This window comes from Emericellopsis cladophorae (genome assembly GCF_022114955.1).
Source record: "Emericellopsis cladophorae strain MUM 19.33 chromosome Unknown NODE_26_length_287487_cov_117_473679, whole genome shotgun sequence".
Taxonomy (NCBI): Eukaryota; Fungi; Ascomycota; class Sordariomycetes; order Hypocreales; family Bionectriaceae; genus Emericellopsis; species Emericellopsis cladophorae.
Window position 1 is genome coordinate 100135 of NW_026250951.1, and position 22986 is coordinate 123120.

Below are 22986 nucleotides of genomic sequence, written 5' to 3' on the forward strand. Positions count from 1 at the left end.
CCGGGCCGCAGGACGACAAATACTTGGCTGCATCGTGGCCTTGGTTTGAGGATTCGAGGGATTCCAATGCCTGTCGCAGACGATTAGTTTTGCTCCCGGGCGGTTGTACTTTCACGGGCAGTAACCAGTCCCGACCATGGAGATTGCTCAGCCTCTCTAGCTTGACCATCACAGATGTCAAGCTTCGCTATCTGAACCTGAGCACCAAGGACGAAGCCGTAAATTGAACATTTGGTGGCCAGCCGCTAGGCGGTCAAGGTACGATGGACCTGGAAGAGACCCTGGTCGCTGGTCTCCTTCGGCCGGCAGAATCTATCTTGGCATTGGGGGTCTAGACGCATGTTATGTTTTCGGGTTTAGGCGACTAACGGCGTTACACTTCATACTTTTAGTAGCGGATCGAACCACGAATATGTGGTGGAATCGGGCTTCAGTGTGGAAGCCTGTGCTTTTTTCAACGCTGATTTGTTTCGAGTACGACATACATCGATACCTCGCTTATCACCGGGTCATTTCTCTGGTCAAGAGACTGAAATACATATACATTGATTTTCAACTTCCGAATACCTATACCAAATGAGACTTGATCTCCAGCCCCTTGGCGCCCTGCCAATGGGTCACGACGCCTGACCAGCTCTCCTCGCTGTATCCCTCCTGCACCTTCTTGCACGTCCTCAGCCCCCACTCGCTGACGCCCATCATCAAGCAACTCTCAAACATGAATGCGCAGCTTCCCTCGCCCACCTTTTGCGGCTTGAGTTCCGCCGCCCGCGCGCCCTCGTGACTCGCGGCGTCGGGCCCGTGGCCGCTCATGACGTTGTGCAGCGAGGCGCCGCCGGGCACGAAACCACCCGAACCGCCGCGCTTAGCGTCGTACCCGCCGGTGATGAGGCCCATAAACTCGGACATTGTGTTGCGGTGGTAGTACGGCGGGCGGAAGGTGTCCTCGCCCACGAGCCAGCGCGGAGGGAAGATGACAAAGTCGGCCACGGCCGTGCCGGGGAGGGCGGAGGGCGCGGAGAGCACAGTGAAGATGGACGGGTCCGGGTGGTCAAAGGAGATGGTGCCAATGGTATTGAACCGGCCCAGGTCGTACTTGTAGGGGTAGTAGTTGCCGTGCCATGCGACGACGTCAAAGGGGGTATGCGGCTGAGTCGTTGCAAAGAGGGCGTTGTTGAACTTGACGGTGACGGTGTGCTGGCGGCCGCCCTCGGACGCGGTCTTGCCCGCGTCCTCTGTGAAGCAGGCGACGGGGGCCTGGAAGTCGCGCGGGTTGGCGAGGCCGTTGGAGCCAATGGGGCCCAGCTCGGGCAGCTTGAAGTGCCCCTGGTACAGCTCGAGGGCGTAGCCGCGCGCGGGGCCCGAGGGGAGGAAGACCTGGTACTTGACGCCACGCGGGATGACGGCGATTTCCATGGGGCGGACGAGCAGCCAGCCAAACTCGGTGCGGATGTCAAGGTCGCCTTCCTGCGCGACGATGAGCAGGTCACCGTCCGCCGAGTAGAAGGCTGACGTCTCGTCCATGCTCTTGCCTGCGGCGTAGATGAACATGCCCAGACCTTGCTTCTGGACGGGATCCCCCGCGCCGGCGACGAGCTTCAGCCCGGAGACAAAGTCCAGATCCCTCGACTGGTCGTGGTCAAAGGGGTCCCAGCGGAGTTGGTTGGGTATGTACTTGAGCTCCTCCCCCTTGGCCCATTGCTCCGTCGTCGCCTCAGGCGTAGGTGCGTAGGGTGGGTGCGCGCAGGACGGGAGGATGCGGTAGAGCCAGGTCTGCTTGTTCTCGTGGCGCGGCGCGGTGAAGGCGGTTCCGGAGAGCTTCTCAGCGTAGAGCCCAAGCGCGGGCTTCTGCGGCGAGTTCTGGCCCACGGGGAGGGCACCGTCAATGGCGGATGACCTGGAAGGCGGATTAGTCTCGGCACCGCTCCCGGTTCCGTCAACGCGGCGTACTCTAGGTGGCTATCAAAGCCATTTTGGTATCTGTACTTCTCGGCGGTGCTGAAGGTTGTGAAAGGCATGGTGGTGGTGCACTTGTGACAGGTCGACGCGTACGAAAGGTGTGTGTAACCGTGTGGTCAATCACCAGCCAACGACGGGCGATACTGTCCCATCTTTTAAGTGTTCTATGCGGCCTGACGTTGCGCGTGTCTGGAAGACGATCTTTCCACATCGTTGGCCCAAGGGACGTGCGAAAGAGAGGAGACGCGGGAGGAGACGGCTATCCTCGGCGCTGGGGCCGCCCGGACGCATTCCGCGGCGGGTGTAATTGCGTACTAACAACTCGGCTCACGCGCAACTACCCACGCTGTTAGTACGCCATCACTTACACCACACGGATCGCCTCTTACCTCGGCGTCGGACTCCGAGAACGAATCTCATGGAGAGGCAAGACGATAAGCCACTCCATCATGTCAGGTACGTATACAAGACTGACGTGGTCTTTGTCGAGTGATCTTTCTAGGGAAGTTTTCACTTGCAAGAGACAGCTGGATGCACCATGGCCGTGAGGACCGTTGATTGCAATATGACAGTACCTGCAACTAATACACCAAACGGCCCAAGGCGTCTTTACACAGGCCGCTCAATGCCCCGACCGAGAATATCTAATCACAATATCCCGCTCGCGCCAGGCTCAACCCTCTCCGTACCCGCTGAGCCATAACTAGAACACACGTTGAAAAGGGGAAGACTATTGGATACAGACAGACATCAGGTGGGTGTTGGGGCGGTGGGAGAGTCATTACTCGTCCCCCTCGGTCTTGCCCTTCTTCTTCTTCTTGCTGCCGGCGTTGCCGCCTTTCGGCATGGAGCTCGTGGGCTGCTTCTGCAGATGGACGACCAGGCGGGTCCAGGACTCTTCCTTGTCCCACTCGAAGCCTGCGAGGTAGGGTTTGTCGAGTTCGTCGTCGGACTGCGTTCAGGTCAGTTTATGTCCCTGTTGGGCGAATGAATGAAACTCACCCTCTTGCGGAAGGCCTTGTAGATGACGTCAAGGGCATCCTTGATAGTGACGCCTCTCATGTTCCGCGCGGTCACCTCCATGCCCAGCGGGAAGTGAAGGTCAATGCGCTTCACGGGCGGTTTTGTCAGGTGCAGCTTGAGGATGTCGGGGTCCTCCACGGTGGACGGGCTCTTGTTGATTTTCCTGCGAGTTGTCAGATACATGCACGCCGCTGGCGAGCCTGGACGCAGCTACTTACCAGCCAGTCATTTGAGTCTCAACGGCGAGCTCAAGCTCCGTTCCGTCCTCCTCTGCTCGTGATCAGACTGACATTTCACACGCGCGACGCCAATCTCACTCACCCAGGTCAAGGATGTTGTACACGCCAGGCACACTAGAGCTTTTCCGGCGGGTTGTCTTTTCCTCGGTAGGTGATGACGAGAGGCCTTGAACGGCGGAGTCGACCTTGGTGAGCGGTTCTGTCATGGTGGTGGTTTGTTGCTGTGCTTAGGGTGGTAGTGAGGTGGAAAGCTAAGCACTGAGATCCAAGTCAGCGGTGCTCGTCACAAATGTTTGATCAATTGCCCGTCATCGCTGCAGCTGTGCAATGCGTCCATGTCATGTCGTAGGATACCAACCTTTCGGTAGATACAATGTACTGAATCACAAGCAATGGGTGATGCGAGGATGAAAGAGAAGAGAAGGGAGCTGATGATGTGAAGGAGGGGAAAGCTTGCTTTAAGAAGAGGGGAAGGCGGGCTATGAAGGGACCGAAATCCGGAGACGGGAGTGACTTGCCGTCTGCTCGGGGTGTACATGAGGCATCGCGCCTGCCCCCGGTGTGGCCAGTGTGACCGACCAGCCCGTCAAAGGTACCTCACCATACCAGCCCGTGAGCATGTAAGCTGCCGTGCCCCTGAGATCGGCTGCAAAGCTTCGTCAGACCGAGCGGGGTACGACTGTATTGCTACTCAGACTGCGTTTTGGGGTGAGCCGGTTCGATCGCGTGACTACGCATTGGAGAATGGGCCAGGCGTGTAGCTGTGCTCGAAGGGTCCAGGCATTGGGAGGTCTGGTCATGCTCACACTGCCGACTGCATCGGGTCTAGCGCCGTGCTGCTGCAAGCAGGACAGTAGACAGTCCGGGGTAGAGCGCTCGGAATCTGGGGAAGCTGGTCAGACCCACTGGCCTACAGGGCCCTAGACTGGGTAGCCAAGCAGGTAGTTCATCAGTCAATGACTCTCGTTATCATCAATTGCATCAGATTGGGCGATACAGTTCAACGGGAAAACATTTGGAGAGTAGGGGTGCCCGGGCCACAGTGTGCAAGAGGTGCTGACGGACAGCGCGTGATGAGGGGTGCCAGCAGCAGTGTGAGGTCGATGCCCTCCAGTCCCCGTGGATGACGCGAGATCGACCGTCCATCACAGTGCCACTCAATTGGCGCGCAGTAACCCCTCCCGGAGACATCGGCTGCGCTCTCCCTGTACCAGGCCGCGAACAGGCTGTGGAATGGAGCTGATGTAGGAACCCAGCCAGTCGATGGATGGCGCCAGGACTCGCATCTATGTTGGATGGCGGCGTGCATGCATCGGTGAAACCTTGATAGCGTAGGCGTCCTCTTTTGCGGGGACATGTCTACCTCGCGGAGTTGACGAGGACGGAGGAGGAGGAGTGGCGCAGTCGCCAATAGAGGAATCATAAAGAAGCACCGAGACCTATGATGCTGTGAGTGAGAGAAATCGTCCGTCTCGCGCATCGAATTCCTCTATTGAAGAAGGGTGCATCTTGGACTGTCATCGGGTGAGTCCAGAGGGACACTCCAATGCATGCGGTCCTTGCCCAACGCGCCGCGCGCCGCGCGCCGCGTCAGCATGGCAGTTACATTTCACCACAATGTCCTGCCGATTCAGCAAAATCGCCAGTTATTCACACACGACAATTACAGGGTCTTCAACGAGGGTCAGTTCGCCAGTAAACGGTATTCGTCAACGGAGTCTTCGCTTTCGGCTCGGTGACTGATGACTTACCCTACAGCGCAGGTGAAAGGAAGCTTGATGCTCCTGTCTGTCGACGATCTCGTGCATCTTCCGAAGTTTGGACGCTACATGCACGAGGGAGAGTTGACGGCTGGACATTTGTCGATATTTTCCATATACGTATGTCCGCCTTTCCAGCCGACTTGAACACAAAGCTGAGGCGGTCGACGATAAAAAGACTTTGCGGATATAGCTGCGTCAGTACATGGCGCCGCCATGCCGGCCGGCAACCAGTCGGTCGTGGGCTGGGGACGAGTTCTTTAGTGTCGAATAGCTGATACTCTTGTTTAGCGACGTCTAAAGCATGTCTTGGCGCTCGACGGCCTTGCATTCGACATGCCGGCACTGCGGTGGAGTTAGACATGTGTGTGAACTGAACCCATCGATCTAGGCAGTATCACTGTTGCGCAGATGCTCTGCCGGTTGACAGCGACCGGAATCGGAATTGTCAGATTTCGTCCACTGCACCATCTACACCTCAGCGAGTCAGCGCCGTACAAGACTTGTCAGCTCAGCTATCGACAATCTCATGCCTGTCCGCGCATTTGTGGGGCATTGCGACTGTGCGATATACGTACCCGGAAGCGCATTCAAGTGAATGTTATGGTTGCGCGATGCCGTTGTTTAAAGGCCTCGAGGGGCGGCTGGTGCCAGGCTTGTCGTTCTCCGCTCTGCCAATCGTCTTGAACCGAGAACCCCTTTTCTTCGATACTGAAATCTGCATCGATCGCTATGTGATTCGTCAGTCGTGGCAAGATGAAAAATAGTCTTGAGCCAGGCCCATTGCCGAGCTGGCGTAGGCACACAGCCACAGTTCCCGCAGGGCTCCAGACTCCGGTCGTGAGTCGGAACGCTGGGTTGTGGGCGGATCGCGCCAATCTTCTCCCGTCAGGATCACGGCCAAGGCCCAAAGGCCAGGAGTCGCAAAGGTCTTTATGGAGTATGCCCGTTAATTATGGAAAATCCATGCCTTGATCTGTTGGCAGTGTGTGTCGTGCAGTTGCGCGGTTTTCTGACGCCACAAACCCGTTCGGCATGTGGCGCGCGCTGGTCTAGCCCAGCGAAAACCTTGGGCACGCACATGCTTAACTTAACGTGCGCACGCGCGGGTGGGGGACGCGCAACCTTCCCCTGGGTGCCAACGTCACCCTTTTCGTCGGCACACGACAGTCGTCGTCGCAAGGCCAGACTGACGGACGGACGAAAAGACTTTTCCCTAGGCATGAATCAATTCGTCAGCCTCTGAGTAAGGCCGCGACTTACAATCACCCTCCGGATCCCTAACTATTACCTCTCTTTTCTCTTCTTCCTGCTGCAATACCACCCCCCGGCAAGTGATGGGCAATCGGTGGACATCTTGGTGCCATGTACAGGTCTCATTTTTCCCTCATTTGATCATGACCAGATATGCCACCCGAAGACTACCCTGAGTCCGTAGACGGACCTGGGACCACCAACACCACGCACCCACGACGCCAAGCGGATGAAGCAGCAGCAGCAGCCAGAGACGTCGCAAAGCCCCCGGTGCCCAGCCTCTCCTTCTGCCGCCGCCGCGAAGAAAGCATCGACATCCAACTCCCCCACGTCATTGCAGGATGTCTCGTCGCCGCCTTTGCGACCACCCTTGCTGACCGGCTTGGCAATGCGCTGCTCACGTACTACTACATTGACGACCAAAAGGTGCCGGTCAATCTCGACAGGGTCTTTGACCGTCTCATGACCGAGTTCACCGGCCACATCTGGGATGAGCTCTGGGATTTCTACTACGCGTCCAACCCGCAACATGGACGCCAGCTGTCGCTCCTCTTCGATGGGCCTATTCGCCAGATGGTCCTCGTCCTCAACGGACCCGAGCTGTCCCGCTGCGTCCTGGATAAGATAGCGCCCGGCCTGTCGCAGAGACCGACATCATGGACCCAAGCCTCCAACGGGATCGACATTCACCTCGCCCTACAGGTCGTCTGTCGCTGGTGGGACACGGAGAAGAAGGCGCGGTCGCCGGGCGGCAACCCGGACGACATTGCCCGCACCATTGGCACCCACCTGCTCAACGGCAAGGCGCTCGCCCACTTTGTGCGTCGCATCCGCACGGTACTGTACTCGCCGCACCATGTGCAGATGCACCTCATGGAGTCGGCGGCGTGGGATATCCTACTCAAGAGGCGCATGCCACCGCCAACCGACGGCTATCACGTACTGCAGTTCCGGTTCGAGTGTGACCCGCGCCAGCGCATCATGGAGCAGGGCCACCTAGACGTGGGGGCGTTTCCCGCCGTGACCGGCACAGCGGGGGAATGCGTCGCGACGACCATTGGCGACTATGCGACGAAGCAGTGGCCGCGATGCAGCCACGTGGTGGTCGGTGCCGTCCGGGACGCCCTCCGCGCGGCCGCGCAGTCGTCGCAGCAGGGACAGGGCTTCGCGGGCATGTCATTCTGGGACGACAGCGATCCGGACGCCGTCCTTTCGCCGGGCCTTCGCCTGCTGCACGTCGAGGTTGAGGAGGGCATGATCCGGCTCAGTACCTCGGCGTGGCTGTTGGCGTTCACCTCCATCACGCAGCTCATGGCCTGGCTCTGCGCGACCCTGAGCTCGTCCCCGTTTCCCGAGGCGGTCTCCGAGTGCTGTTTGCAGATCACGCACTGGGAGCACACGCGCGAATCGACATTTATCAGCTGCAGCCTGGCACATCGAGCGGTGCCGGCTGGCGAGGGCGTTCCGTGGTTGCATCAGCGGCGTGGCGTTGTCGTGGTGCCTGGATTTCCTATAGAAGAGCATATAGCGGGGAGTATAATGTAATGAGGATTCGGATATGGTTCTTTTCTTGTTGCTATCGACGTTCTCTACGCACTATTCCTGAATTAGGCGGATCCGGTCCCACGCTCACGGCTCACGCAGACCCCGGGCGAGGGGACCGGAGAGCAGCTCCGCCTCGCCACCCTCCGTCACGAGGTAGATGTCCTCGTGCCTCACGCCAAATCTGCCCTCCAGGTAGATGCCCGGCTCGTCGGTAAAGGTCATGCCCGCCTGCAAGAGGACGTCCTTGTTCCACTTGTTGAGGTAGGGAGACTCGTGGGCCTTGATGCCGATGCCGTGGCCCAGGCGATGGGTGAACCCGTATCCGTAGCCGGCATCCTCGATGACCGACCTGGCAGCAATGTCGATGGACGCTGCAGACGCATTGGGCTTGAACGCAGCGGCGGCGGCCGCCTGGGCGTCGAGCACAATATGCCACACGTCGTCCTTTTCCTGGGCCAGGGGATCCTTCGTCTTGAAGTGGTCGCATGGCGGGTCAATGAGGAAGCTGCGGCAGATATCGGACGAGTAGCCCAGGTAGTGCGCACCGACGTCAATGACAACCATGGTGTCGTAGGTCAGCTGGGCGCCACCAGTGACGAAGCCACCGTGGGGCAGGGCACCGTGCTCCTCAAAGAGGACAATGTTGAAGAAGAGGCTGAAGCCGATGGACAGCATGGAGTTGTCCAGGATGGTGGTAACCTCATCCTCTGTCAGCCCTGGGACAAGGCAGGGACGCATGGCGCGGACCGCCTGGACGGTGCCCGTGTTGACGGCGCGCAGGAGCTCGACCTCGGCGCGGCTCTTGGTCTGGCGGACGAGCTCGGCTTCTGGTGTCAGACCGACGGTCGTGAAGCCGAATTTGCCCAGACCGCGGACGATGTAATCCCGGATCTCCTCGTCCGCCATGAGCACAGGCTCCTCAATGTCCTTGAAGAGATGCGACTCGCGCAAGGTGGTGTACGGGTTCCAGTGCTCTTCCCAGGCAACAATGTCGAGCTCCTCCTCGCGCGAGGGGATGCCCAGCATGCGGACACGTCCCGCCTCGAAAGCAGGCGACAGAAAAGCCGTCTGAGCCGTGACCTCGCCCTCGTCCGAGGTTTGGGGCATGACGAGCATCAAAAAGGGCCGTTCCTCGGGCTCCCATGGCTCCCAGTCCACCTGGGAGATGTTGCCGTAGTACTGGAAGGTGTAGCCGGGCTCGAGGATGAAGGCATCCACGCCATTCTTGTCCAGGGCCTTGGCGAGGCGATCGCGTCGCTCGAGGAATTCCTCAGGCTTGATGGGGACGGCATTGTCGAGAAACCACGTGTCGGACTTGAGGTTGTCAATGGAGCACTGCTGGACCTTGTCAAAGTCGGGGTGCCCTTTGGCGCCCAGAGGACGATGGCTGATGTCGAGATGATCAAGCACAAGGCTCTGGTAGAAGAAGACGACTGCGAGAAACGCAGTGAGCGCGAAGAGAGCAATGTGGCTACGTCGCGAGATTGATGAGCGACGGGGGACCAGGCCTTGGGCCTCGAGGCTCATTGATTTCTCCATGATGGACGGCGGGCTTTGGCAAGTCAATCATCGCAGAGGAGAGGAGACGGGAGAGCTGGCTATATATCCGATTCCGTACTGCATCGTCGCGTCGGGCGAGGGCCGATGACGGGGGACGTCAACGGTCAACGCTCGGATCTCTCCACTCCGAGAGGGCGCGATGTGGATTGTGGGATGCAGTGGATATCCCAGCATGGGAGCGTGGAGATAAGACTGCAAGAGTAAGTAGGCATCCCTTGTCAGTCAAGGAGATGGAGAGGACGAGTCGCGCTGCTGATGGACGGCTTGTTCAGACGGCGAGCCATATTTCTTCGCGAATGGTTTCAGTTTGTCAAGGCGCGTTGTGGGAGGACTAGGAGCGTCAAGATGAGAATGGACCGGAGAAGACATGGAGGTGAAGAAAAGAGGCAGCGGCAGCGAGCGCCCCTTTTTCCCTTGACACGAGCAAAGCCACACGAGGCGCACCAACTTGCCGATATCGACTGAGGCAAGAACGACTGGACTGTCACGGTGTCACCGTACAAAACGCTCCACTCCCACTGCACCCGCACCCGCACCCGCAACATGACTACTCACATTTTCGGACCATTGGTACGTATCTTGGCTCTCCTCCCAAGATTCAATAAACCCTAGCGCCGACGAACCGTCTGCCATGATGGATAATTATAGAAGGTATGCACGGCAACATAGGCAAGCGCGTCTCCGCCACCTTATCGAGGCGCTAGCCTCGCCTTGGAGGGTGGAATGCCCGCGCTATTTGTTGCCACGGCCCATGGCTTGCTCTGGAGATTATTGATTGACTCTGCGCGTTCCTAACCAATTCATTCGACCTCCTATTTCATGCTTCCTCAACTTGCCCCCTCTTCTTTCGCTCTTCTTGCTCGATGACCTGTTTTTTGTCGCAGGTGGCCGCTACACGTCGATATGCACTGGCCAGATTGAAAGCGCCATACCGAAAAGCAGCACCATGATCGACCTGTGCGCCGCGCGTTCTGTGCGGATAGCGACCCTGACGATTCTGATCTTCCTCACCACAGGCTACCTGCTCTCGGCCTCTACATTGGCCTTTGGATGGCGCAATACCTTCGCGCCGGCGCGGATCGAGTCCTGGCCCTACGTTGAGGTCGTGGTACATGACGGGAAGGAATGGCCCTACCGCACGTTCAAATCCTCGGCGTGGATGCCACCCAACATGACGATTACGCGGAACGAAGGGGCGCTGGCCAAGGGCTACTACATCTTCACGGCAAAGAACAGGCGTCACTCGGGTGTTCTCGTGCAGAGTGCGCCCGTCATCATGACGGACGACAACGAGCTGGTGTATGCGCACGACGGGCCTTATGGCGCCAACAACTTTCGCGTCCAGGAGGTCAACGGCAAGCCTCACCTCACTGTCTGGCTCGGCGAGAGTGTCACCGGTCACGGATACGGCCAATTCTACACCATTGACGAAACATATGAAGTCCAAACGAGTCTCTTCTCCGGCAATGTTGCGCTGCAGTCCCTGGGGGCAGGGAAGAAGGCACCAGGGCTGTCGGACTTTCACGAGCAAGAGATGACGGAGCGAGGGACGGTGTACATGGTCGCGTACAACAATACACAGGTGAACCTGACCTCCATTGGTGGGAAGGAGGACGGTTGGCTCTCCGACAGCCTGATCTATGAGGTCAACATGACGACGGGCGAGACACTCTTCACGTGGAGCGCCAAAGATCACATCCCCTTGGAGGCGTCGAAACTGCCCATCAAGTCGTACATGGGCGATGGTTCAAAGGGCCACCCCTGGGATCACTTCCACATCAACTCCGTGCAGGAGATTGGCGAGAATCTGCTGATTAACAGTCGGCACACCTTTGCCATGTACCTCTTGAGCCGGAAAACGGGCGAGGTGCTCTGGGAGCTGAGCGGGCGCGGCGAGGGGGGTGACTTTGGCCCGCTGGCCGAGGCGGATCGGTTCAAGTGGCACCACCAGGCGCGAGCGCACAATGTCACCGAGGACGGCATGACGATCAGCATCTTTGACAACCACAACATGCAGGAGGACAACGATACAGCCCCGACGAGAGGTCTCGTCCTCAGGGTGGACCTGCCGCCCGACGCCTCCAAGCCGCCTACCGTGCTGAGCAGTGTGCGGGGGGACGAGCCCTTTTACGTGGGCAGCCAAGGCAGCTACGATCCCGCCCTGGAGAACGGGAACCAGCTCATGTGCTACGGACCGGTCCCCGTGATCCAGGAGTTTGGGCCGAATGGCGAGGTGCGGTGGGAAGGGCGGTTTGGGCGTGACGACACGGTGCAGAGCTATCGCGCGTTCAAGAGTGAGTGGCATGCCACACCCGCGGATTGGGACCCGCGCCTCCATGTGGAGAAGATCCACGACAGTGCTCGGCAAGACGAGCAACAAGTGGAGGGCTACGTGTCCTGGAACGGCGCGACGGATGTGACGGGGTGGAATGTCCATGTGCGGCGCGGGGGAGCGTGGTCCAACATGGGGCGGGCGGACAGGAAAGGGTTTGAGACGGTGTTCAGGGTCGCTGCGCCCGAGGGCTGCGTTGTTGTTGGCGCGGTGATGGACGGTGTTGAGGTCAGGCGGTCGAATGAGGTCTGTCTGTGAGGGAGGATGGGAGGGTCTGCGTCGTCTTCCTTCACAATCGTCTGTACAGGATATCTATCTCTACTATCACTCTTCTCACCCAGTGTTCACAGACCTGCGCCCATGCAACATCCATGACTACTGACGACCCGCCCGACGTTCCAGCGCGTGGGACAGCCACGTACGCCAGCCACCATTCTACCACGACTCCCCTCGGCGTCGGTGATGCGCTCAGCAGCCTCTGGTCTGGGGTGGGGGGGGGGCCGACGTTGTGACGGACTCCTTGACTGGCACGTTGGAGAACCAGGGGTTTCAAGAGGATGGCGCTGTCTGTGGTTTGTGGCGTGGGCATTTTTGAATGAATGCCCTCGCGTGGCCGCTGTATCGGTGATGGGCGAGGGAAGAGGCCATGGAGTCGCGGGGCAGACTCGCCGTGGTGCTTGTTGTAATGAGAGGCTGCAAGGCTGATGCATGCTCGTGTTCAAGCTCCTTAGTTCCCTCCGCCCGCGTGGGTGGTGTACCCACCCCCCTTGCTCATGCAGGTCATCGACACCTTACGCGTAGATCCCCAAGTACATGCACGTACGTAGTAGTACATCACGCCCGCCGTCACCTCCCCCTCGGCGTCGCGTCCATCTCGTACGCGTCCATCGGGCCCGACTGCCAGCCCATGCCGCCCGCCGCCCTTCTGGTCGGCGCACTCGGCGTGAATCCACCACCAACGCCACCACTGGGGCTCTCCAGCTCGTGCGAGGCAAAGTGCTGCGTACGCGCCGCGTTCCCTTGGGCTGGGAGCTCGTTTGTGCGTGTCTGCGGCGGCAGCTCGCTAATGTACGAGTCTCCGAGCTCCTTGCGGTTGGCCAAGTCCTTCAGGGAGGTCGCGCCGTGGAGCTCTGCATGTTGCTGCGGGGAGGGTGGTGCGGAGGGCACTTGTTCCTGCGTGCTGGCACGCATCTTGCGACGACGGATGAACCAGATGAGTGCGACGATGGCGACAATGAGGACGAGGCCGCCGATGACACTCCCTGCAATGACGGCCGTCTTGCTTGTGCCGTCGCCGCCGTTGCTACTGCTGCTGGTGCTGGTGCTGGTGCTGTTCTGGTCGTCGCCGCTGCTGTTGTCGTCGCCGCTGGTGCCCGTTTCCCCAGGCGGCGTACTGCTCGTGGTCCCCGATTCCGCGGTTGGATAGGCGCTCTCGCTCGTCGACACTGTGACCTGGGCGGTGACCTCGTCGCGGGCGGCACTGCAGTAATAGTCAAGGATATCCAGGGCGGAGGAGACGTCGGCCGTCGCGGTGACGTCGCAGTACCATCGGACGTCGCTCGTCAGGGTGCTGCTCATGCGGCGGGACATGCCGTCCTTGATGCAGACGCAGCTCGCGAGGGCTTGGGGCCCATCCTCGGGGCACTGAAAGATGGTCTGCCCCATGATGGCGTAGGAGACGGCGGACTGCGCGCAGTCGTTGAGCGACGCGTACTGCGGCAGGGCGGTGACGTGGTAGGACATGTCACCGGGAGGCCCGGTGGGCGTGGGGAACGAGGTGGTGCCCTGGTTCATGTCGCAGTAGTGGGAGAAGAAGTCGTAGGCGAGGGTGACGTCCTCGTCGTTGAAGCAGGAGGCGCTGACGGACTTTGAGATGGTCCTCGAGACCATGTCGGCGACGCCGTCCTTGGAGCAGACGCAGGGGGCGTAGAGGCTGGGCTCGGCGGGACACTTGGACAGCGGCGCGGCCATGACGGCGGAGCTCAGGCCGGTGGAGGCGCAGGGGGCGAGGTAGCGCATCTCGCTGAGGTCGGTGATGTAGGCGCTGACAATGTTCTTGGAGGGCGTGCTGAAGTCGACTGTCTTGTCCGGGTCGCAGTACTGGTCCCAGACGGCCTCGGCGCTCGACTGGTCGCCCGAGGCGGTGCTGCCGCACGAGGCGGACACATCGTCGCGGATGGAGGAGAGGACCTCGGCGGAGAGGGTTGCGTTCTGGCAGATGCAGGACTGCAGACCGGGGCGGTCGTCGTCGCAGGAGCCGACATAGGTTTGCACCTGGATGGGGTACGAGATGGCCGCGGAGGCGCACTCAGCCTGGAGATGGTTGTCAGTCAGTGCGGGAGCACGGGGGGAGGGAGAGAGAAGGAGTACGGTACATACCAGGAGTGAGTAGGCGGGCAGGTCAGTCACGTACTCGACCGACGCAGCAGCGTGAGCCGTAGTCGCGATGGCAGCGAGTGCAAGACGGAGGGCGGACAGTCTCATGGTGTCTGTCTGTCTGGATGGATGGACTGGACTCTGGACTGGACTGGAGGACTCGCGCGAGTGAGAGTTGAGGATGGCGCGCGAGGGTTGAAGAGAAGCTTGGAGGGAAATTCACGACAAGACACGATGGACGGCTGAGTGATGTGCTGGGCGGCTGGCGCCTTGGCGGCGGTGCCTCCAGTCGTGGACTCGTGAGGCCATTCGCGAACCCCTGGGACTGAAGCCTTGGCTGCCTGTCAGCTGAAAAGCCACACATATGCAGGTCCGGACGGCAGTGGGACGTGGATGGGACACCAGCCCAGCCCAGCCCAGCCCAGCTCATGGCCTTGTTGAGTCAGGGTCAACTGGATCTTCTTTGCGTGTAGTCTGTTCTGTTCTGCAGTGTCTTGCATGCCATGCATGTGTCGGTGATCTCAACTCATTCTCATAGATCAAAGTGAATCTAATCTAATCTTCGTGTCTTGGACCCTGCAGTCACATACAACCCGATCCGGAAGGGGGCGCACTCTGATTGGACAGCGCTCGCTCACCCGCGGATTGTCGTTAGCACCAGCCAGCACTCATGAGCCCCGTATTATATCGCCTATAAGGCTCAGCTCTACCGCTGTCAGGCTGTCAGCGCGGAAGCCAGCCCAGCCCGCCATGATCGTGCTTGGCGTGACAATTGCTCGCCTCGCAAAGAAACTCTCCATGATCTATTCGAGGACCCATGCGTCTAGCTCTTGTGCTTCTCACTTGTGCTTCTCACTCCCTTCACCACGCCTTGCTGGTGTCGACATGCTGCGAGTATCCATATCACTTACTTCCACGCAACAGTCACCCCCCTCTCGTGCGACTCCCTCGCCAACTCGATGATCCTCAACACATCGCGCGCCTCGCTCGCCTTGACCTTGAGCTCGCCCTTGCCCAGGATCGCATCCGCCAGGCTCTCGTACAGCCCGACCCAGTGGCCCGGCACGCTGGGCGCCTGACCACTGTACTTGTTCGTCTCGGGCTTGTATGTCTGGAACGACGCGTCAAACTCCTTGTACGTCGTCAGCGTGCCCTCCAGACCCGGCGCCTCCTTGCCAAAGGCTGGATCGAGCGGCTTGACGCCCTGTGCAATCTGCTCTTCCTGCGTGCATGTGCTTCGTTGCTGCCACTGTTTCTGTCAGCGACACCAATCTCAGGCGGCAGGCCTCGAGGGACCACACGCACCTTGATCCACGATCCCTCCGTGCCCCGGATGAGCTGCTTCAGCTGCCGCTCCATGCACGAGACGACGCACGTCTTGACCGTCACCAGCTTCTCGTCCGCATACTGCAGGATGATTGTGAAGCTGTCCTCCACCTCGCTGTCGATCCCCCGCTGACTGCGGAAAAAGGCCGTCACAGACTTGGGCCGCCCAAAGAGGACGTATGCCTGGTCAATGCTGTGCGTGCCCAGACCGAATGCGTGCCCGGCGCCGGGCGTGTACTCCTTTGCCGTCATGTGCTTGAGCCACGGTGCCGCTTCAAAGTCATAGTGAAGCTCCGCCTCCATGATCTTGCCCAGGGCATTCTTGGCGAGCAGAGACTGCAGCGTCCTAACGTCACTGTCCTACCGCAAGTCAGCGACAGCGTTGCCTTGGCAAGGAAGCACCTTGGAGACGAAACAAAATAGCTGCTCACCCATCGGCGGTTCTGAAAGACCGTCAGGATGAGACCCTTGTCATCCGCCAACCTGATCACCCTGTCAGCGTCGGCAGACGACTGTGCAAAGGGCTTGTCGACAATGGCTTCCCCTCAACGTCAGCACCACACAACAACAAGATAGGTCGAGCCATGTCCTCACCATGTTTCCCGGCCAGGAGCGCCTTCTCCGCAAACTCAATGTGCGTGTCGTTCCGCGTTGCGACGACCACCAGGTCAATGCCCCTGTCGGCAAGGAACGCCTCTGCCGTGCGGTGGTGCCGCACACCGGGCAGGTCGACCGTGCAGTGGGATCCGGGCGTCTTCTCGACGGGGGCTTCGGCGCGCTGGAGGACGGCGGTGATGGTGTAGGCCGGCACCGCTTGGACAAAGGGGATGTGGAACGACTTGGCGGCGTTGCCGTAGCCCACGACGCCCACTTTGATGGTCATGATGCTGGGGTCTGCAGTGAGTTCTTCACAGATGACATGTTGATTTCAACACTTTGTACCAGCACTGAACAACTGCAGACACCAGCAATATATACGCGCAATGTTCACCATGATGCTGCCACTCCACGAGTGTTAGAACACCCCGCACGGCGGCTGAATTGCAAATGGGTGGGTGAAGTCGGGCTGCACGCTCTCGGGGTATATAGACCGGGTCAATTGGAAGTGATCGCATCGTCATGCATTCCAAGATCTATGATGGCCGTCACGAACGACATTGTCGCACGGTTCAAGACCAAATAGCGAGAAGGATGGTGCGGCGCTCACTGGATCTGCATCATTCAGCGTACCCGGTAGCGTGGAGATTGCATGCCGGAGTCCGGACGGAGCCTTGAGAAGGTACGTTACATGGACGGACGTCAATCACACCGTGCTCACGTAACCGTTCGTGAGCCGTATCGCAAAACAACGGCCGAAGTCGGCTGGCGTACCGTTTTCGCAACGAGCCCTTGGGCTAAGTCGCAAATGTCCCCCCCCCGTCGGCTCCGTCCCATCGGTCATCTTCCGTGCGTCGGTTATCCAAGTTTCCGACGGTAGTCGGCAGACCGCCCACTCCTGTCGGTAAAGCGCACGCCGTTGAGTTTGTCCCAAAGAGGCAATTCCTGGGTTGATAACACGGCGAGGTGCCGACCCGCTTGGAGAACCAGGGGGCTAAGGATCAAGGAACAGTAGCCAGCAAAACCGCGCAACAATGTTCATACCCTTGCACTGACTTTTCTTTGTCCATTCGGAGTACAGATGTGAACCCGATCACTGGGGCATGCCAGTGACGCTATTGCACACCGGGCGGATATTGTTGCCACATGGCCAAGCCTCGCTTGAACAAACACGCGCGTGTTGAAGGATTGCGAAGCTCGCGATAGGTGCAGTCCTGCGGATACCAGTCCTATCTGTCAGACGCTATCTAGGGTCAGGCTTCGATTCTGTGGGTGAGGCCCATGAAGGTGACCCGACGCATCGGTTGGGGCCCCTGTTCGAGCGGGCAGGTAAGGTAGACTGATAGTCCACCTCATAAGAGGCGAGCGACCCGGACAACGCTGCCTCCGACACTGGTTGAACGTACGACCGTCCTGAATCCTCACCACTACCTGGAGAGCCTTTGTTTGGTGTTGTCTCGCTGATCCCTCCGTGCATGAGACGCTTGTTGAAAGTGAAGCGGATAGTGCGTGCCTGAGTGAATGCACCGAGTGAACAAATCAAGATGAGCGCCACGACCGAACCCGAGATCCAGGCCACGGCCCCCCATGGACCGGTAGACGTCAGGAAGCCCGCGTCCGACAAGGACGAGGCCAACGTCGAGACGGGCAGCATCGACGAGCCCGAAAAGGGCAGCTACAGCAAACTCTCCGTCTGGCTCATGGTCCTATTCTCAGGCCTGGCCATTGGAAGTGATGGATAGTGAGCAGCGCCGATGTCTTCCCTTTTCTTGTGCTCACACATTTCCCAACAGCAATGCCGCCGTCATTGGCAACCTGCAGCTCATGCTCAAGGTCCTCTACCCCGACGCCCTCACGAGTGACATGTCCTCGCGCCTCAGCAACTCCTTCCTCATCGGCATGATCATCGGCATGCTCTTCTTCGGCGTTATCGTCGACCAGCTCGGCCGCAAGACGGGGGCCATCGCCACCACCGTCCTCCTCGTTCTCGGTATCGCCCTCTCTGCCGCCGCCAACGGAACCTCCCCCCAGGGCCTCATCTGGATGCTCGTCGTGGCCCGTGGCATCGCCGGCGTTGGCGCGGGAGGCGAGTACCCCGTCTCGGGCGCCGGTGCGGCCGAGGCCACCGACGAGTCCGGCGCCTACCGCAAGCACCGCGGCTTCATGTTCGCCATGCTCGCCACCCTGTCCGCCTCGCTGGGCTACGTCTGGGCCGCCCTCGTCCCCCTGCTGCTGCTCTTGTGCGTGAATCGCGAGGAGGGCAAGTACGAGATCGTCTGGCGCACCGCCTTTGCCCTCGGTGCCATCCCTCCGCTCGGCATCTTCTGGTTCCGCATCCGCATGGCCGTGGCCACCGCCTACCGCAAGTCGTCCATGCGCAAGCAAAAGGTGCCCTACCTGCTCGCCGTGAAGCGCTACTATCGTCCGCTGATTGGTGTCGCCTCGTGCTGGTTCCTCTACAACTGGATCTCCATCCCTTTTGGCATCTTCAGCTCCACCATCATCGCCCGCTCCAACGCCGGCAACAGCCTCGTCAAGAACCTCGGGTGGGGCTGCCTGATCAACTGCTTCTACCTGCCGGGTCCCTTTATTGGTGGTGTGCTGTCTGACAGGATTGGTCGTCGCAAGACCATGGCCCTTGGGTTCATGATGCAGGCCGTCCTTGGTTTCGTGCTCGGTGGTGCCATGAAGCAGATCCAGTCCATCTTCCCCCTGTTCATCGTGCTGTATGGCATCTTTTTGACGCTCGGTGAGGTTGGCCCTGGAAGGTAAGCCTTGCTGCTCTTGACAGAACATTGAATCGCTCATACTGACTGCCCTCAGTACTGTGGTGCTCACGGCCTCTGAGTGTTTCCCGACCTCCATTCGTGGCCAGATGATGGGCTTCATCTCAGCCTGCTCCAAAGCTGGTGCGGCCATTGGCACCCAGGTCTTCACCGCCCTGCTCAACAACTACGCCTCGAACCCTGAAAAGGGCGACCAGGTCGCGTTCCTGGTTGGCTCGGCCTTTGCCGTCCTCGGCGCGCTTGTGGCCTTCTTTGTGATTCCCGATGTCTCTCGCAACCTTGACGATGACGACGCCGCATGGAAGGTGTACCTGGCGGACAACGGCTGGGATGCACAGTGGGGCGACACGGAGACCAAGGACCCGACTGGTGTGATGATGAACCGTGCGCGTGATTAGGTGTGTTGATGTTGTCGCTGTGTGTCAGGCTGTGTGGAATGCATGTTTGGTATGGTGAGGGTAGTGTTTATCTGTGTGCACTGGTGAGCAGGTCACAAGTTGAAGAAATGCGTAGTGAAAGCAGGTCTGGCAATAGACCACTGCGGGTGTGCACAGATACTCAGACGTCAATTTAAAGAGGTATCTACCGTGTAGCCTTCCATGAATGTACCCTCACGATGGCAGGTCGTACACTTGAGCCTGGGTTCGGTGTCTAGCTTGACCCATCACGTTTGTATGACAAGCCGCTTCTCAAGCCGTTGAACATGAGCTGTGATCCCACAGGGGAGCTTTTGGACCGACGCGTCTTCCACATCCGCGTGCTAGAGGAGACGCACACCGCCAGAAGCGGGCAAACACCATCAGCCCAGATATGCAAGCAGGTAGCAGTAGACCTCTCCCACCTTAACGGGGCACCTAATCAATTCACGATGGTGCAAAAGAATAGTCACGTAGCCGGTGGTCGACAGACAAAACTCAAGAATCAGATGGGCTAGTTTGCGACCAGACCGCGTCAAAAACAAGACTCTTATACAATGAATAATTGAATCAGCAGACGCCGGTGACTTCCGAAGACGCCGTCTCTGCAATCATCCCTAGAAAAAGTGACCATATACTGCGTAGAGCCTTTGTGACCTTTATGACACTCATGCTAGCTACATGTCTGACACTAAACTGTCCTTCACTGTCACTTCACTAGGTAATGGGTCCAGAGTACATGCTACCAAGCCGTATGGCCTCCATCCACGACAAGATTCGATCCTGTCATGAAACTGCTCGCTTTGCTCAAAAGGAACAAACCGGCGCCTTTGAACTCGCTTGTCGTTGCCAGGCGCCCCATCATGTTCTCCCTAGCCCATTTCTCTTTCAGCCCCGGGACCTCCTCGAGATTCTTAAGCACCATGGGCGTCAGAATATGTCCCGGACTCAGACTGTTGACTCGAATACCTCCAGTTCCATCTTCCTTTAGGGGACTCCATTCCATGGCCAAATTGCGCGCGAGTTGAATGACGGCAGCCTTGGATGAATTGTATACGGGCGATATTAGACCCTTATTAGCAACGGAGCCAGACATGCTAGCAACGAGGCAGATACTCCCGTGGCACTTGTATTCCATCATCTTGCGTGCCGTGATCGATGCCGTCATAAGTACTGCAGTGTAGTTGACCTTGAGTATCTTGTCGGCTTGTTCCGGAGTGTATTCGCACGCAGGCTTAATCTGCTGAATCCCTGCAGCTGCGACAGCTCCGTCGAGACGACCATTTTCCTCGGCGATTGCGCCGATTAGTCTTTCAAGCGCCGGTGTGTCCTGCACATCGACTTGACGATATTCCAGGTGGCCGCCCCATTCCGGGACCACTCGCTCCAAGGCTTCGTTCCATTTTTGATCTGGACTCGCAGCCTTGTCGAAACAGTAGACTAATTTCTGTCAATAGATTGTGTTCAGCTTCGTAAAGAACTTTGTATTTCTTCACCTTTTGCGCCTGCTTCGACGAGTGCTTCGGCTAAGGCTAGACCAAGCCCTCGTGCTCCGCCCGTCACTATGAATACATGCCCAACGAGTTCCAAGTCTGCGAATCGCTTGCCGCCGATTGGTGCTTCTCTCGATAGTCCCTCGGTATTAGGCTCGGGGTTTCCGCCTTGCCTAGAGGCCGATATACTCATTGGCTGGGAGGCTGCTCGCAATTGTCCTGCCGCAGGTATCTGCTTGGTATGATTTACGCGCCGGAGCGTGGTCGAAAATAATCTTATGCCGGAAGGCACTCGGGGTGGCACCTTCCATAGGTGCCCGCGCAGATGGGTAACGCTCGACATGGCCACGGTGTGATGGCGCAACTTTGTTTTGTTGGCGTCGCGCCTACATCTCCTAGTATTTATACGGAAGAGGACGTGGACAGGACTTCGGTCCATAGGAGCTGAAGGTAGTTCTAATGGGCAATTGGGTCTGTCACAGAGACGTCACAGTGTAATCAGTCGGAACATCAACAACATCAACAACATCAACAACAACAACAACAACAACAAAGAAATTGGTCATCCTCGTAGGCAGTGAAGGCCATCATCACGTCAGCGTCGCCTAAGAACATGGCCGACTGCTCACCACTAGGACAGAAAACTCCGGGGTTTTGATCTTCGCTGGCATGCTGCCTGCATGCTGGATAATAAGGCTGCCACCGTCTGTTCCTGCTTTTAAAAAAGCGGGGCTTTGTTCCAGGATGCGATCTGCTTATGATTTGCGCCTGCTAAACTGCGCAATAATTACGTACACGTAACTACCAGGCATGATTTGGGCCAAAAGGAAAATCGAAGTTTTGTCGTTTTATTGGCCAGATTATGCCATTGACCGTTGCTTCGTGAAAGCGCAGATTGCTATATGCCAGGGCGTCGCAAGACTTCGTTCATGAGAAGAGATGGGACGTCCAGCTCATCGAAGCATATACCCCGACCTGGCGCTACTCCTCTGAAGACATTGGCCTCGGCCCTACCTGCACAACCAAGAGTACGGGCCCCGTTGGTCCAGTCATCAGTATTCCTTTGGCTGTCGTAAGGAGCCCCCAAAAGGACACTGTCATGTCTAGGATCAGCGCGGAATGCTGGGGGTGCCGGGGCGAAGCTTTGCTTTTGTCTGCCCAGGCAGCAGTGGGAGAAGGAGAGCATCCGTTTGACAGCTCCAGGGCCCGTGGTTCTCTGAGTCTGGATCTCACGGGGAGGGACTACCGCCGGCCAGACCAAATAGAAACCGAGGAACAAAGAACCCTCCCACATTAGCTACCCAGTAATGGAAGTACTATTTTTATTCCACCAAAAGTCGGGAAGTGCTGTGCGGGCCTCAACTCTGGCAGCAAGCCCCGCCGCTTTTGGCAGCTACGAACGACAGTGACGAGACGCATGCACCCTGTACCTTCAGGCATCTCATCCATTCAGAAGCAAGAAGCACGTAGTCCATCTGCACTGTCCCTAACCCCATGCCTAAGTCAAAATTCACAACAGAGTCACAGCCGCAAAAGACATAATCATACAGCAGATGGTCTTATTGAAGCGGTCACCACCCTGGGAAAGCATTAGAACCAGGCATCAGTGCAGTGCACCGCAACCAGATGTCTTTGGGTGCCCTACTAGGTTGTTATTATAGTGGCACCTTGACGGAAGTCTATACTACGGAGTCGAATCCTCGAAGCTAGGCGCGGGAGGGTCGGCAGGTGCAAAAGGAAGGATCCATGACATGTCACTGGCGTGGGAAGATGCTCTTCCACCGCTGCTCGCATGTAATTCCACGTCTTTGATAGGTGAGAGAGTGCTTGAAGTATTTTGAGACGTTGACCGGCTAGGGTGGGCCGGGGCTTTACATCCTCCGTGTTCGCTGGCAGGAGGAACGGCCTTGCTAGGTCAAAACGATTTAGGTCTGAGATCCGGTTTGGAGAGTATAGATAGTCCTTACAGCCTGATCTCCGAAGCTTCTAGGAGCATCCTTGGACTTCCTTCTGCTTCTGGCTATCCCCTGGATAGACTTTCTATTCCTCGCTCACATCTTCAGCGATTTCGATCAAAGGGGCCAGTTCATACATCAAAGACAGGAGACTCAAATCAACTATTGCCCTAATTCCTACTTTCTTGTATTATCGGCGGTTTTGAGGTGCTCTGCACTTGACAGCACGATCCGCACAATCCGGAGGCATTTCTCTAACCATGTCTCCATTTATAAGGTTAATTGACTGGTGTAATTAGAGATTGACCGAGCCTTGGGTTCATACAACTAGACGAAAGATGTTTCCCCTAAACTAGCAAACAGCC

General features: G+C 58.2%; 9 protein-coding genes across 9 annotated transcripts; 3 read left to right on the top strand and 6 right to left on the bottom strand.

Annotated features, from left to right (window-relative positions):
* Nucleotides 1-567: 567 nt before the first annotated feature.
* Nucleotides 568-2018, bottom strand: J7T54_003093 (Homogentisate 1; the record flags this gene model as incomplete). Its single annotated transcript, XM_051506898.1, has 2 exons — nucleotides 568-1897; nucleotides 1951-2018. 2 exons carry the CDS (start codon nucleotides 2016-2018, stop codon nucleotides 568-570), a joined length of 1398 nt encoding a protein of 465 aa, XP_051361807.1.
* A 722-nt stretch (nucleotides 2019-2740) lies between these two features.
* Nucleotides 2741-3427, bottom strand: J7T54_003094 (uncharacterized protein; the record flags this gene model as incomplete). The annotated part of the gene is made up of 4 exons (XM_051506900.1): nucleotides 2741-2911; nucleotides 2962-3145; nucleotides 3201-3252; nucleotides 3304-3427. 4 exons carry the CDS (start codon nucleotides 3425-3427, stop codon nucleotides 2741-2743), a joined length of 531 nt encoding a protein of 176 aa, XP_051361808.1.
* A 2961-nt stretch (nucleotides 3428-6388) lies between these two features.
* Nucleotides 6389-7780, top strand: J7T54_003095 (uncharacterized protein; the record flags this gene model as incomplete). The annotated part of the gene is made up of 1 exon (XM_051506901.1): nucleotides 6389-7780. One exon carries the CDS (start codon nucleotides 6389-6391, stop codon nucleotides 7778-7780), a length of 1392 nt encoding a protein of 463 aa, XP_051361809.1.
* An 84-nt stretch (nucleotides 7781-7864) lies between these two features.
* Nucleotides 7865-9319, bottom strand: J7T54_003096 (aminopeptidase ypdF; the record flags this gene model as incomplete). Its single annotated transcript, XM_051506902.1, has 1 exon — nucleotides 7865-9319. One exon carries the CDS (start codon nucleotides 9317-9319, stop codon nucleotides 7865-7867), a length of 1455 nt encoding a protein of 484 aa, XP_051361810.1.
* Nucleotides 9320-10286: 967 nt separating this feature from the next.
* On the top strand, nucleotides 10287-11930 carry J7T54_003097 (uncharacterized protein; the record flags this gene model as incomplete). Its single annotated transcript, XM_051506903.1, has 1 exon — nucleotides 10287-11930. One exon carries the CDS (start codon nucleotides 10287-10289, stop codon nucleotides 11928-11930), a length of 1644 nt encoding a protein of 547 aa, XP_051361811.1.
* Nucleotides 11931-12518: 588 nt separating this feature from the next.
* Nucleotides 12519-14156, bottom strand: J7T54_003098 (uncharacterized protein; the record flags this gene model as incomplete). The annotated part of the gene is made up of 2 exons (XM_051506904.1): nucleotides 12519-13985; nucleotides 14052-14156. 2 exons carry the CDS (start codon nucleotides 14154-14156, stop codon nucleotides 12519-12521), a joined length of 1572 nt encoding a protein of 523 aa, XP_051361812.1.
* Nucleotides 14157-14955: 799 nt separating this feature from the next.
* Nucleotides 14956-16257, bottom strand: J7T54_003099 (uncharacterized protein; the record flags this gene model as incomplete). Its single annotated transcript, XM_051506905.1, has 4 exons — nucleotides 14956-15297; nucleotides 15354-15734; nucleotides 15806-15912; nucleotides 15969-16257. 4 exons carry the CDS (start codon nucleotides 16255-16257, stop codon nucleotides 14956-14958), a joined length of 1119 nt encoding a protein of 372 aa, XP_051361813.1.
* Nucleotides 16258-17515: 1258 nt separating this feature from the next.
* J7T54_003100 (putative metabolite transport protein GIT1) lies at nucleotides 17516-19155 on the top strand (the record flags this gene model as incomplete). The annotated part of the gene is made up of 3 exons (XM_051506906.1): nucleotides 17516-17712; nucleotides 17765-18739; nucleotides 18795-19155. The coding sequence occupies 3 exons, from the start codon at nucleotides 17516-17518 to the stop codon at nucleotides 19153-19155; spliced, it is 1533 nt and encodes a 510-aa protein (XP_051361814.1).
* A 760-nt stretch (nucleotides 19156-19915) lies between these two features.
* On the bottom strand, nucleotides 19916-20859 carry J7T54_003101 (D-arabinitol 2-dehydrogenase [ribulose-forming]-like protein; the record flags this gene model as incomplete). Its single annotated transcript, XM_051506907.1, has 2 exons — nucleotides 19916-20613; nucleotides 20670-20859. The coding sequence occupies 2 exons, from the start codon at nucleotides 20857-20859 to the stop codon at nucleotides 19916-19918; spliced, it is 888 nt and encodes a 295-aa protein (XP_051361815.1).
* Nucleotides 20860-22986: the final 2127 nt, after the last annotated feature.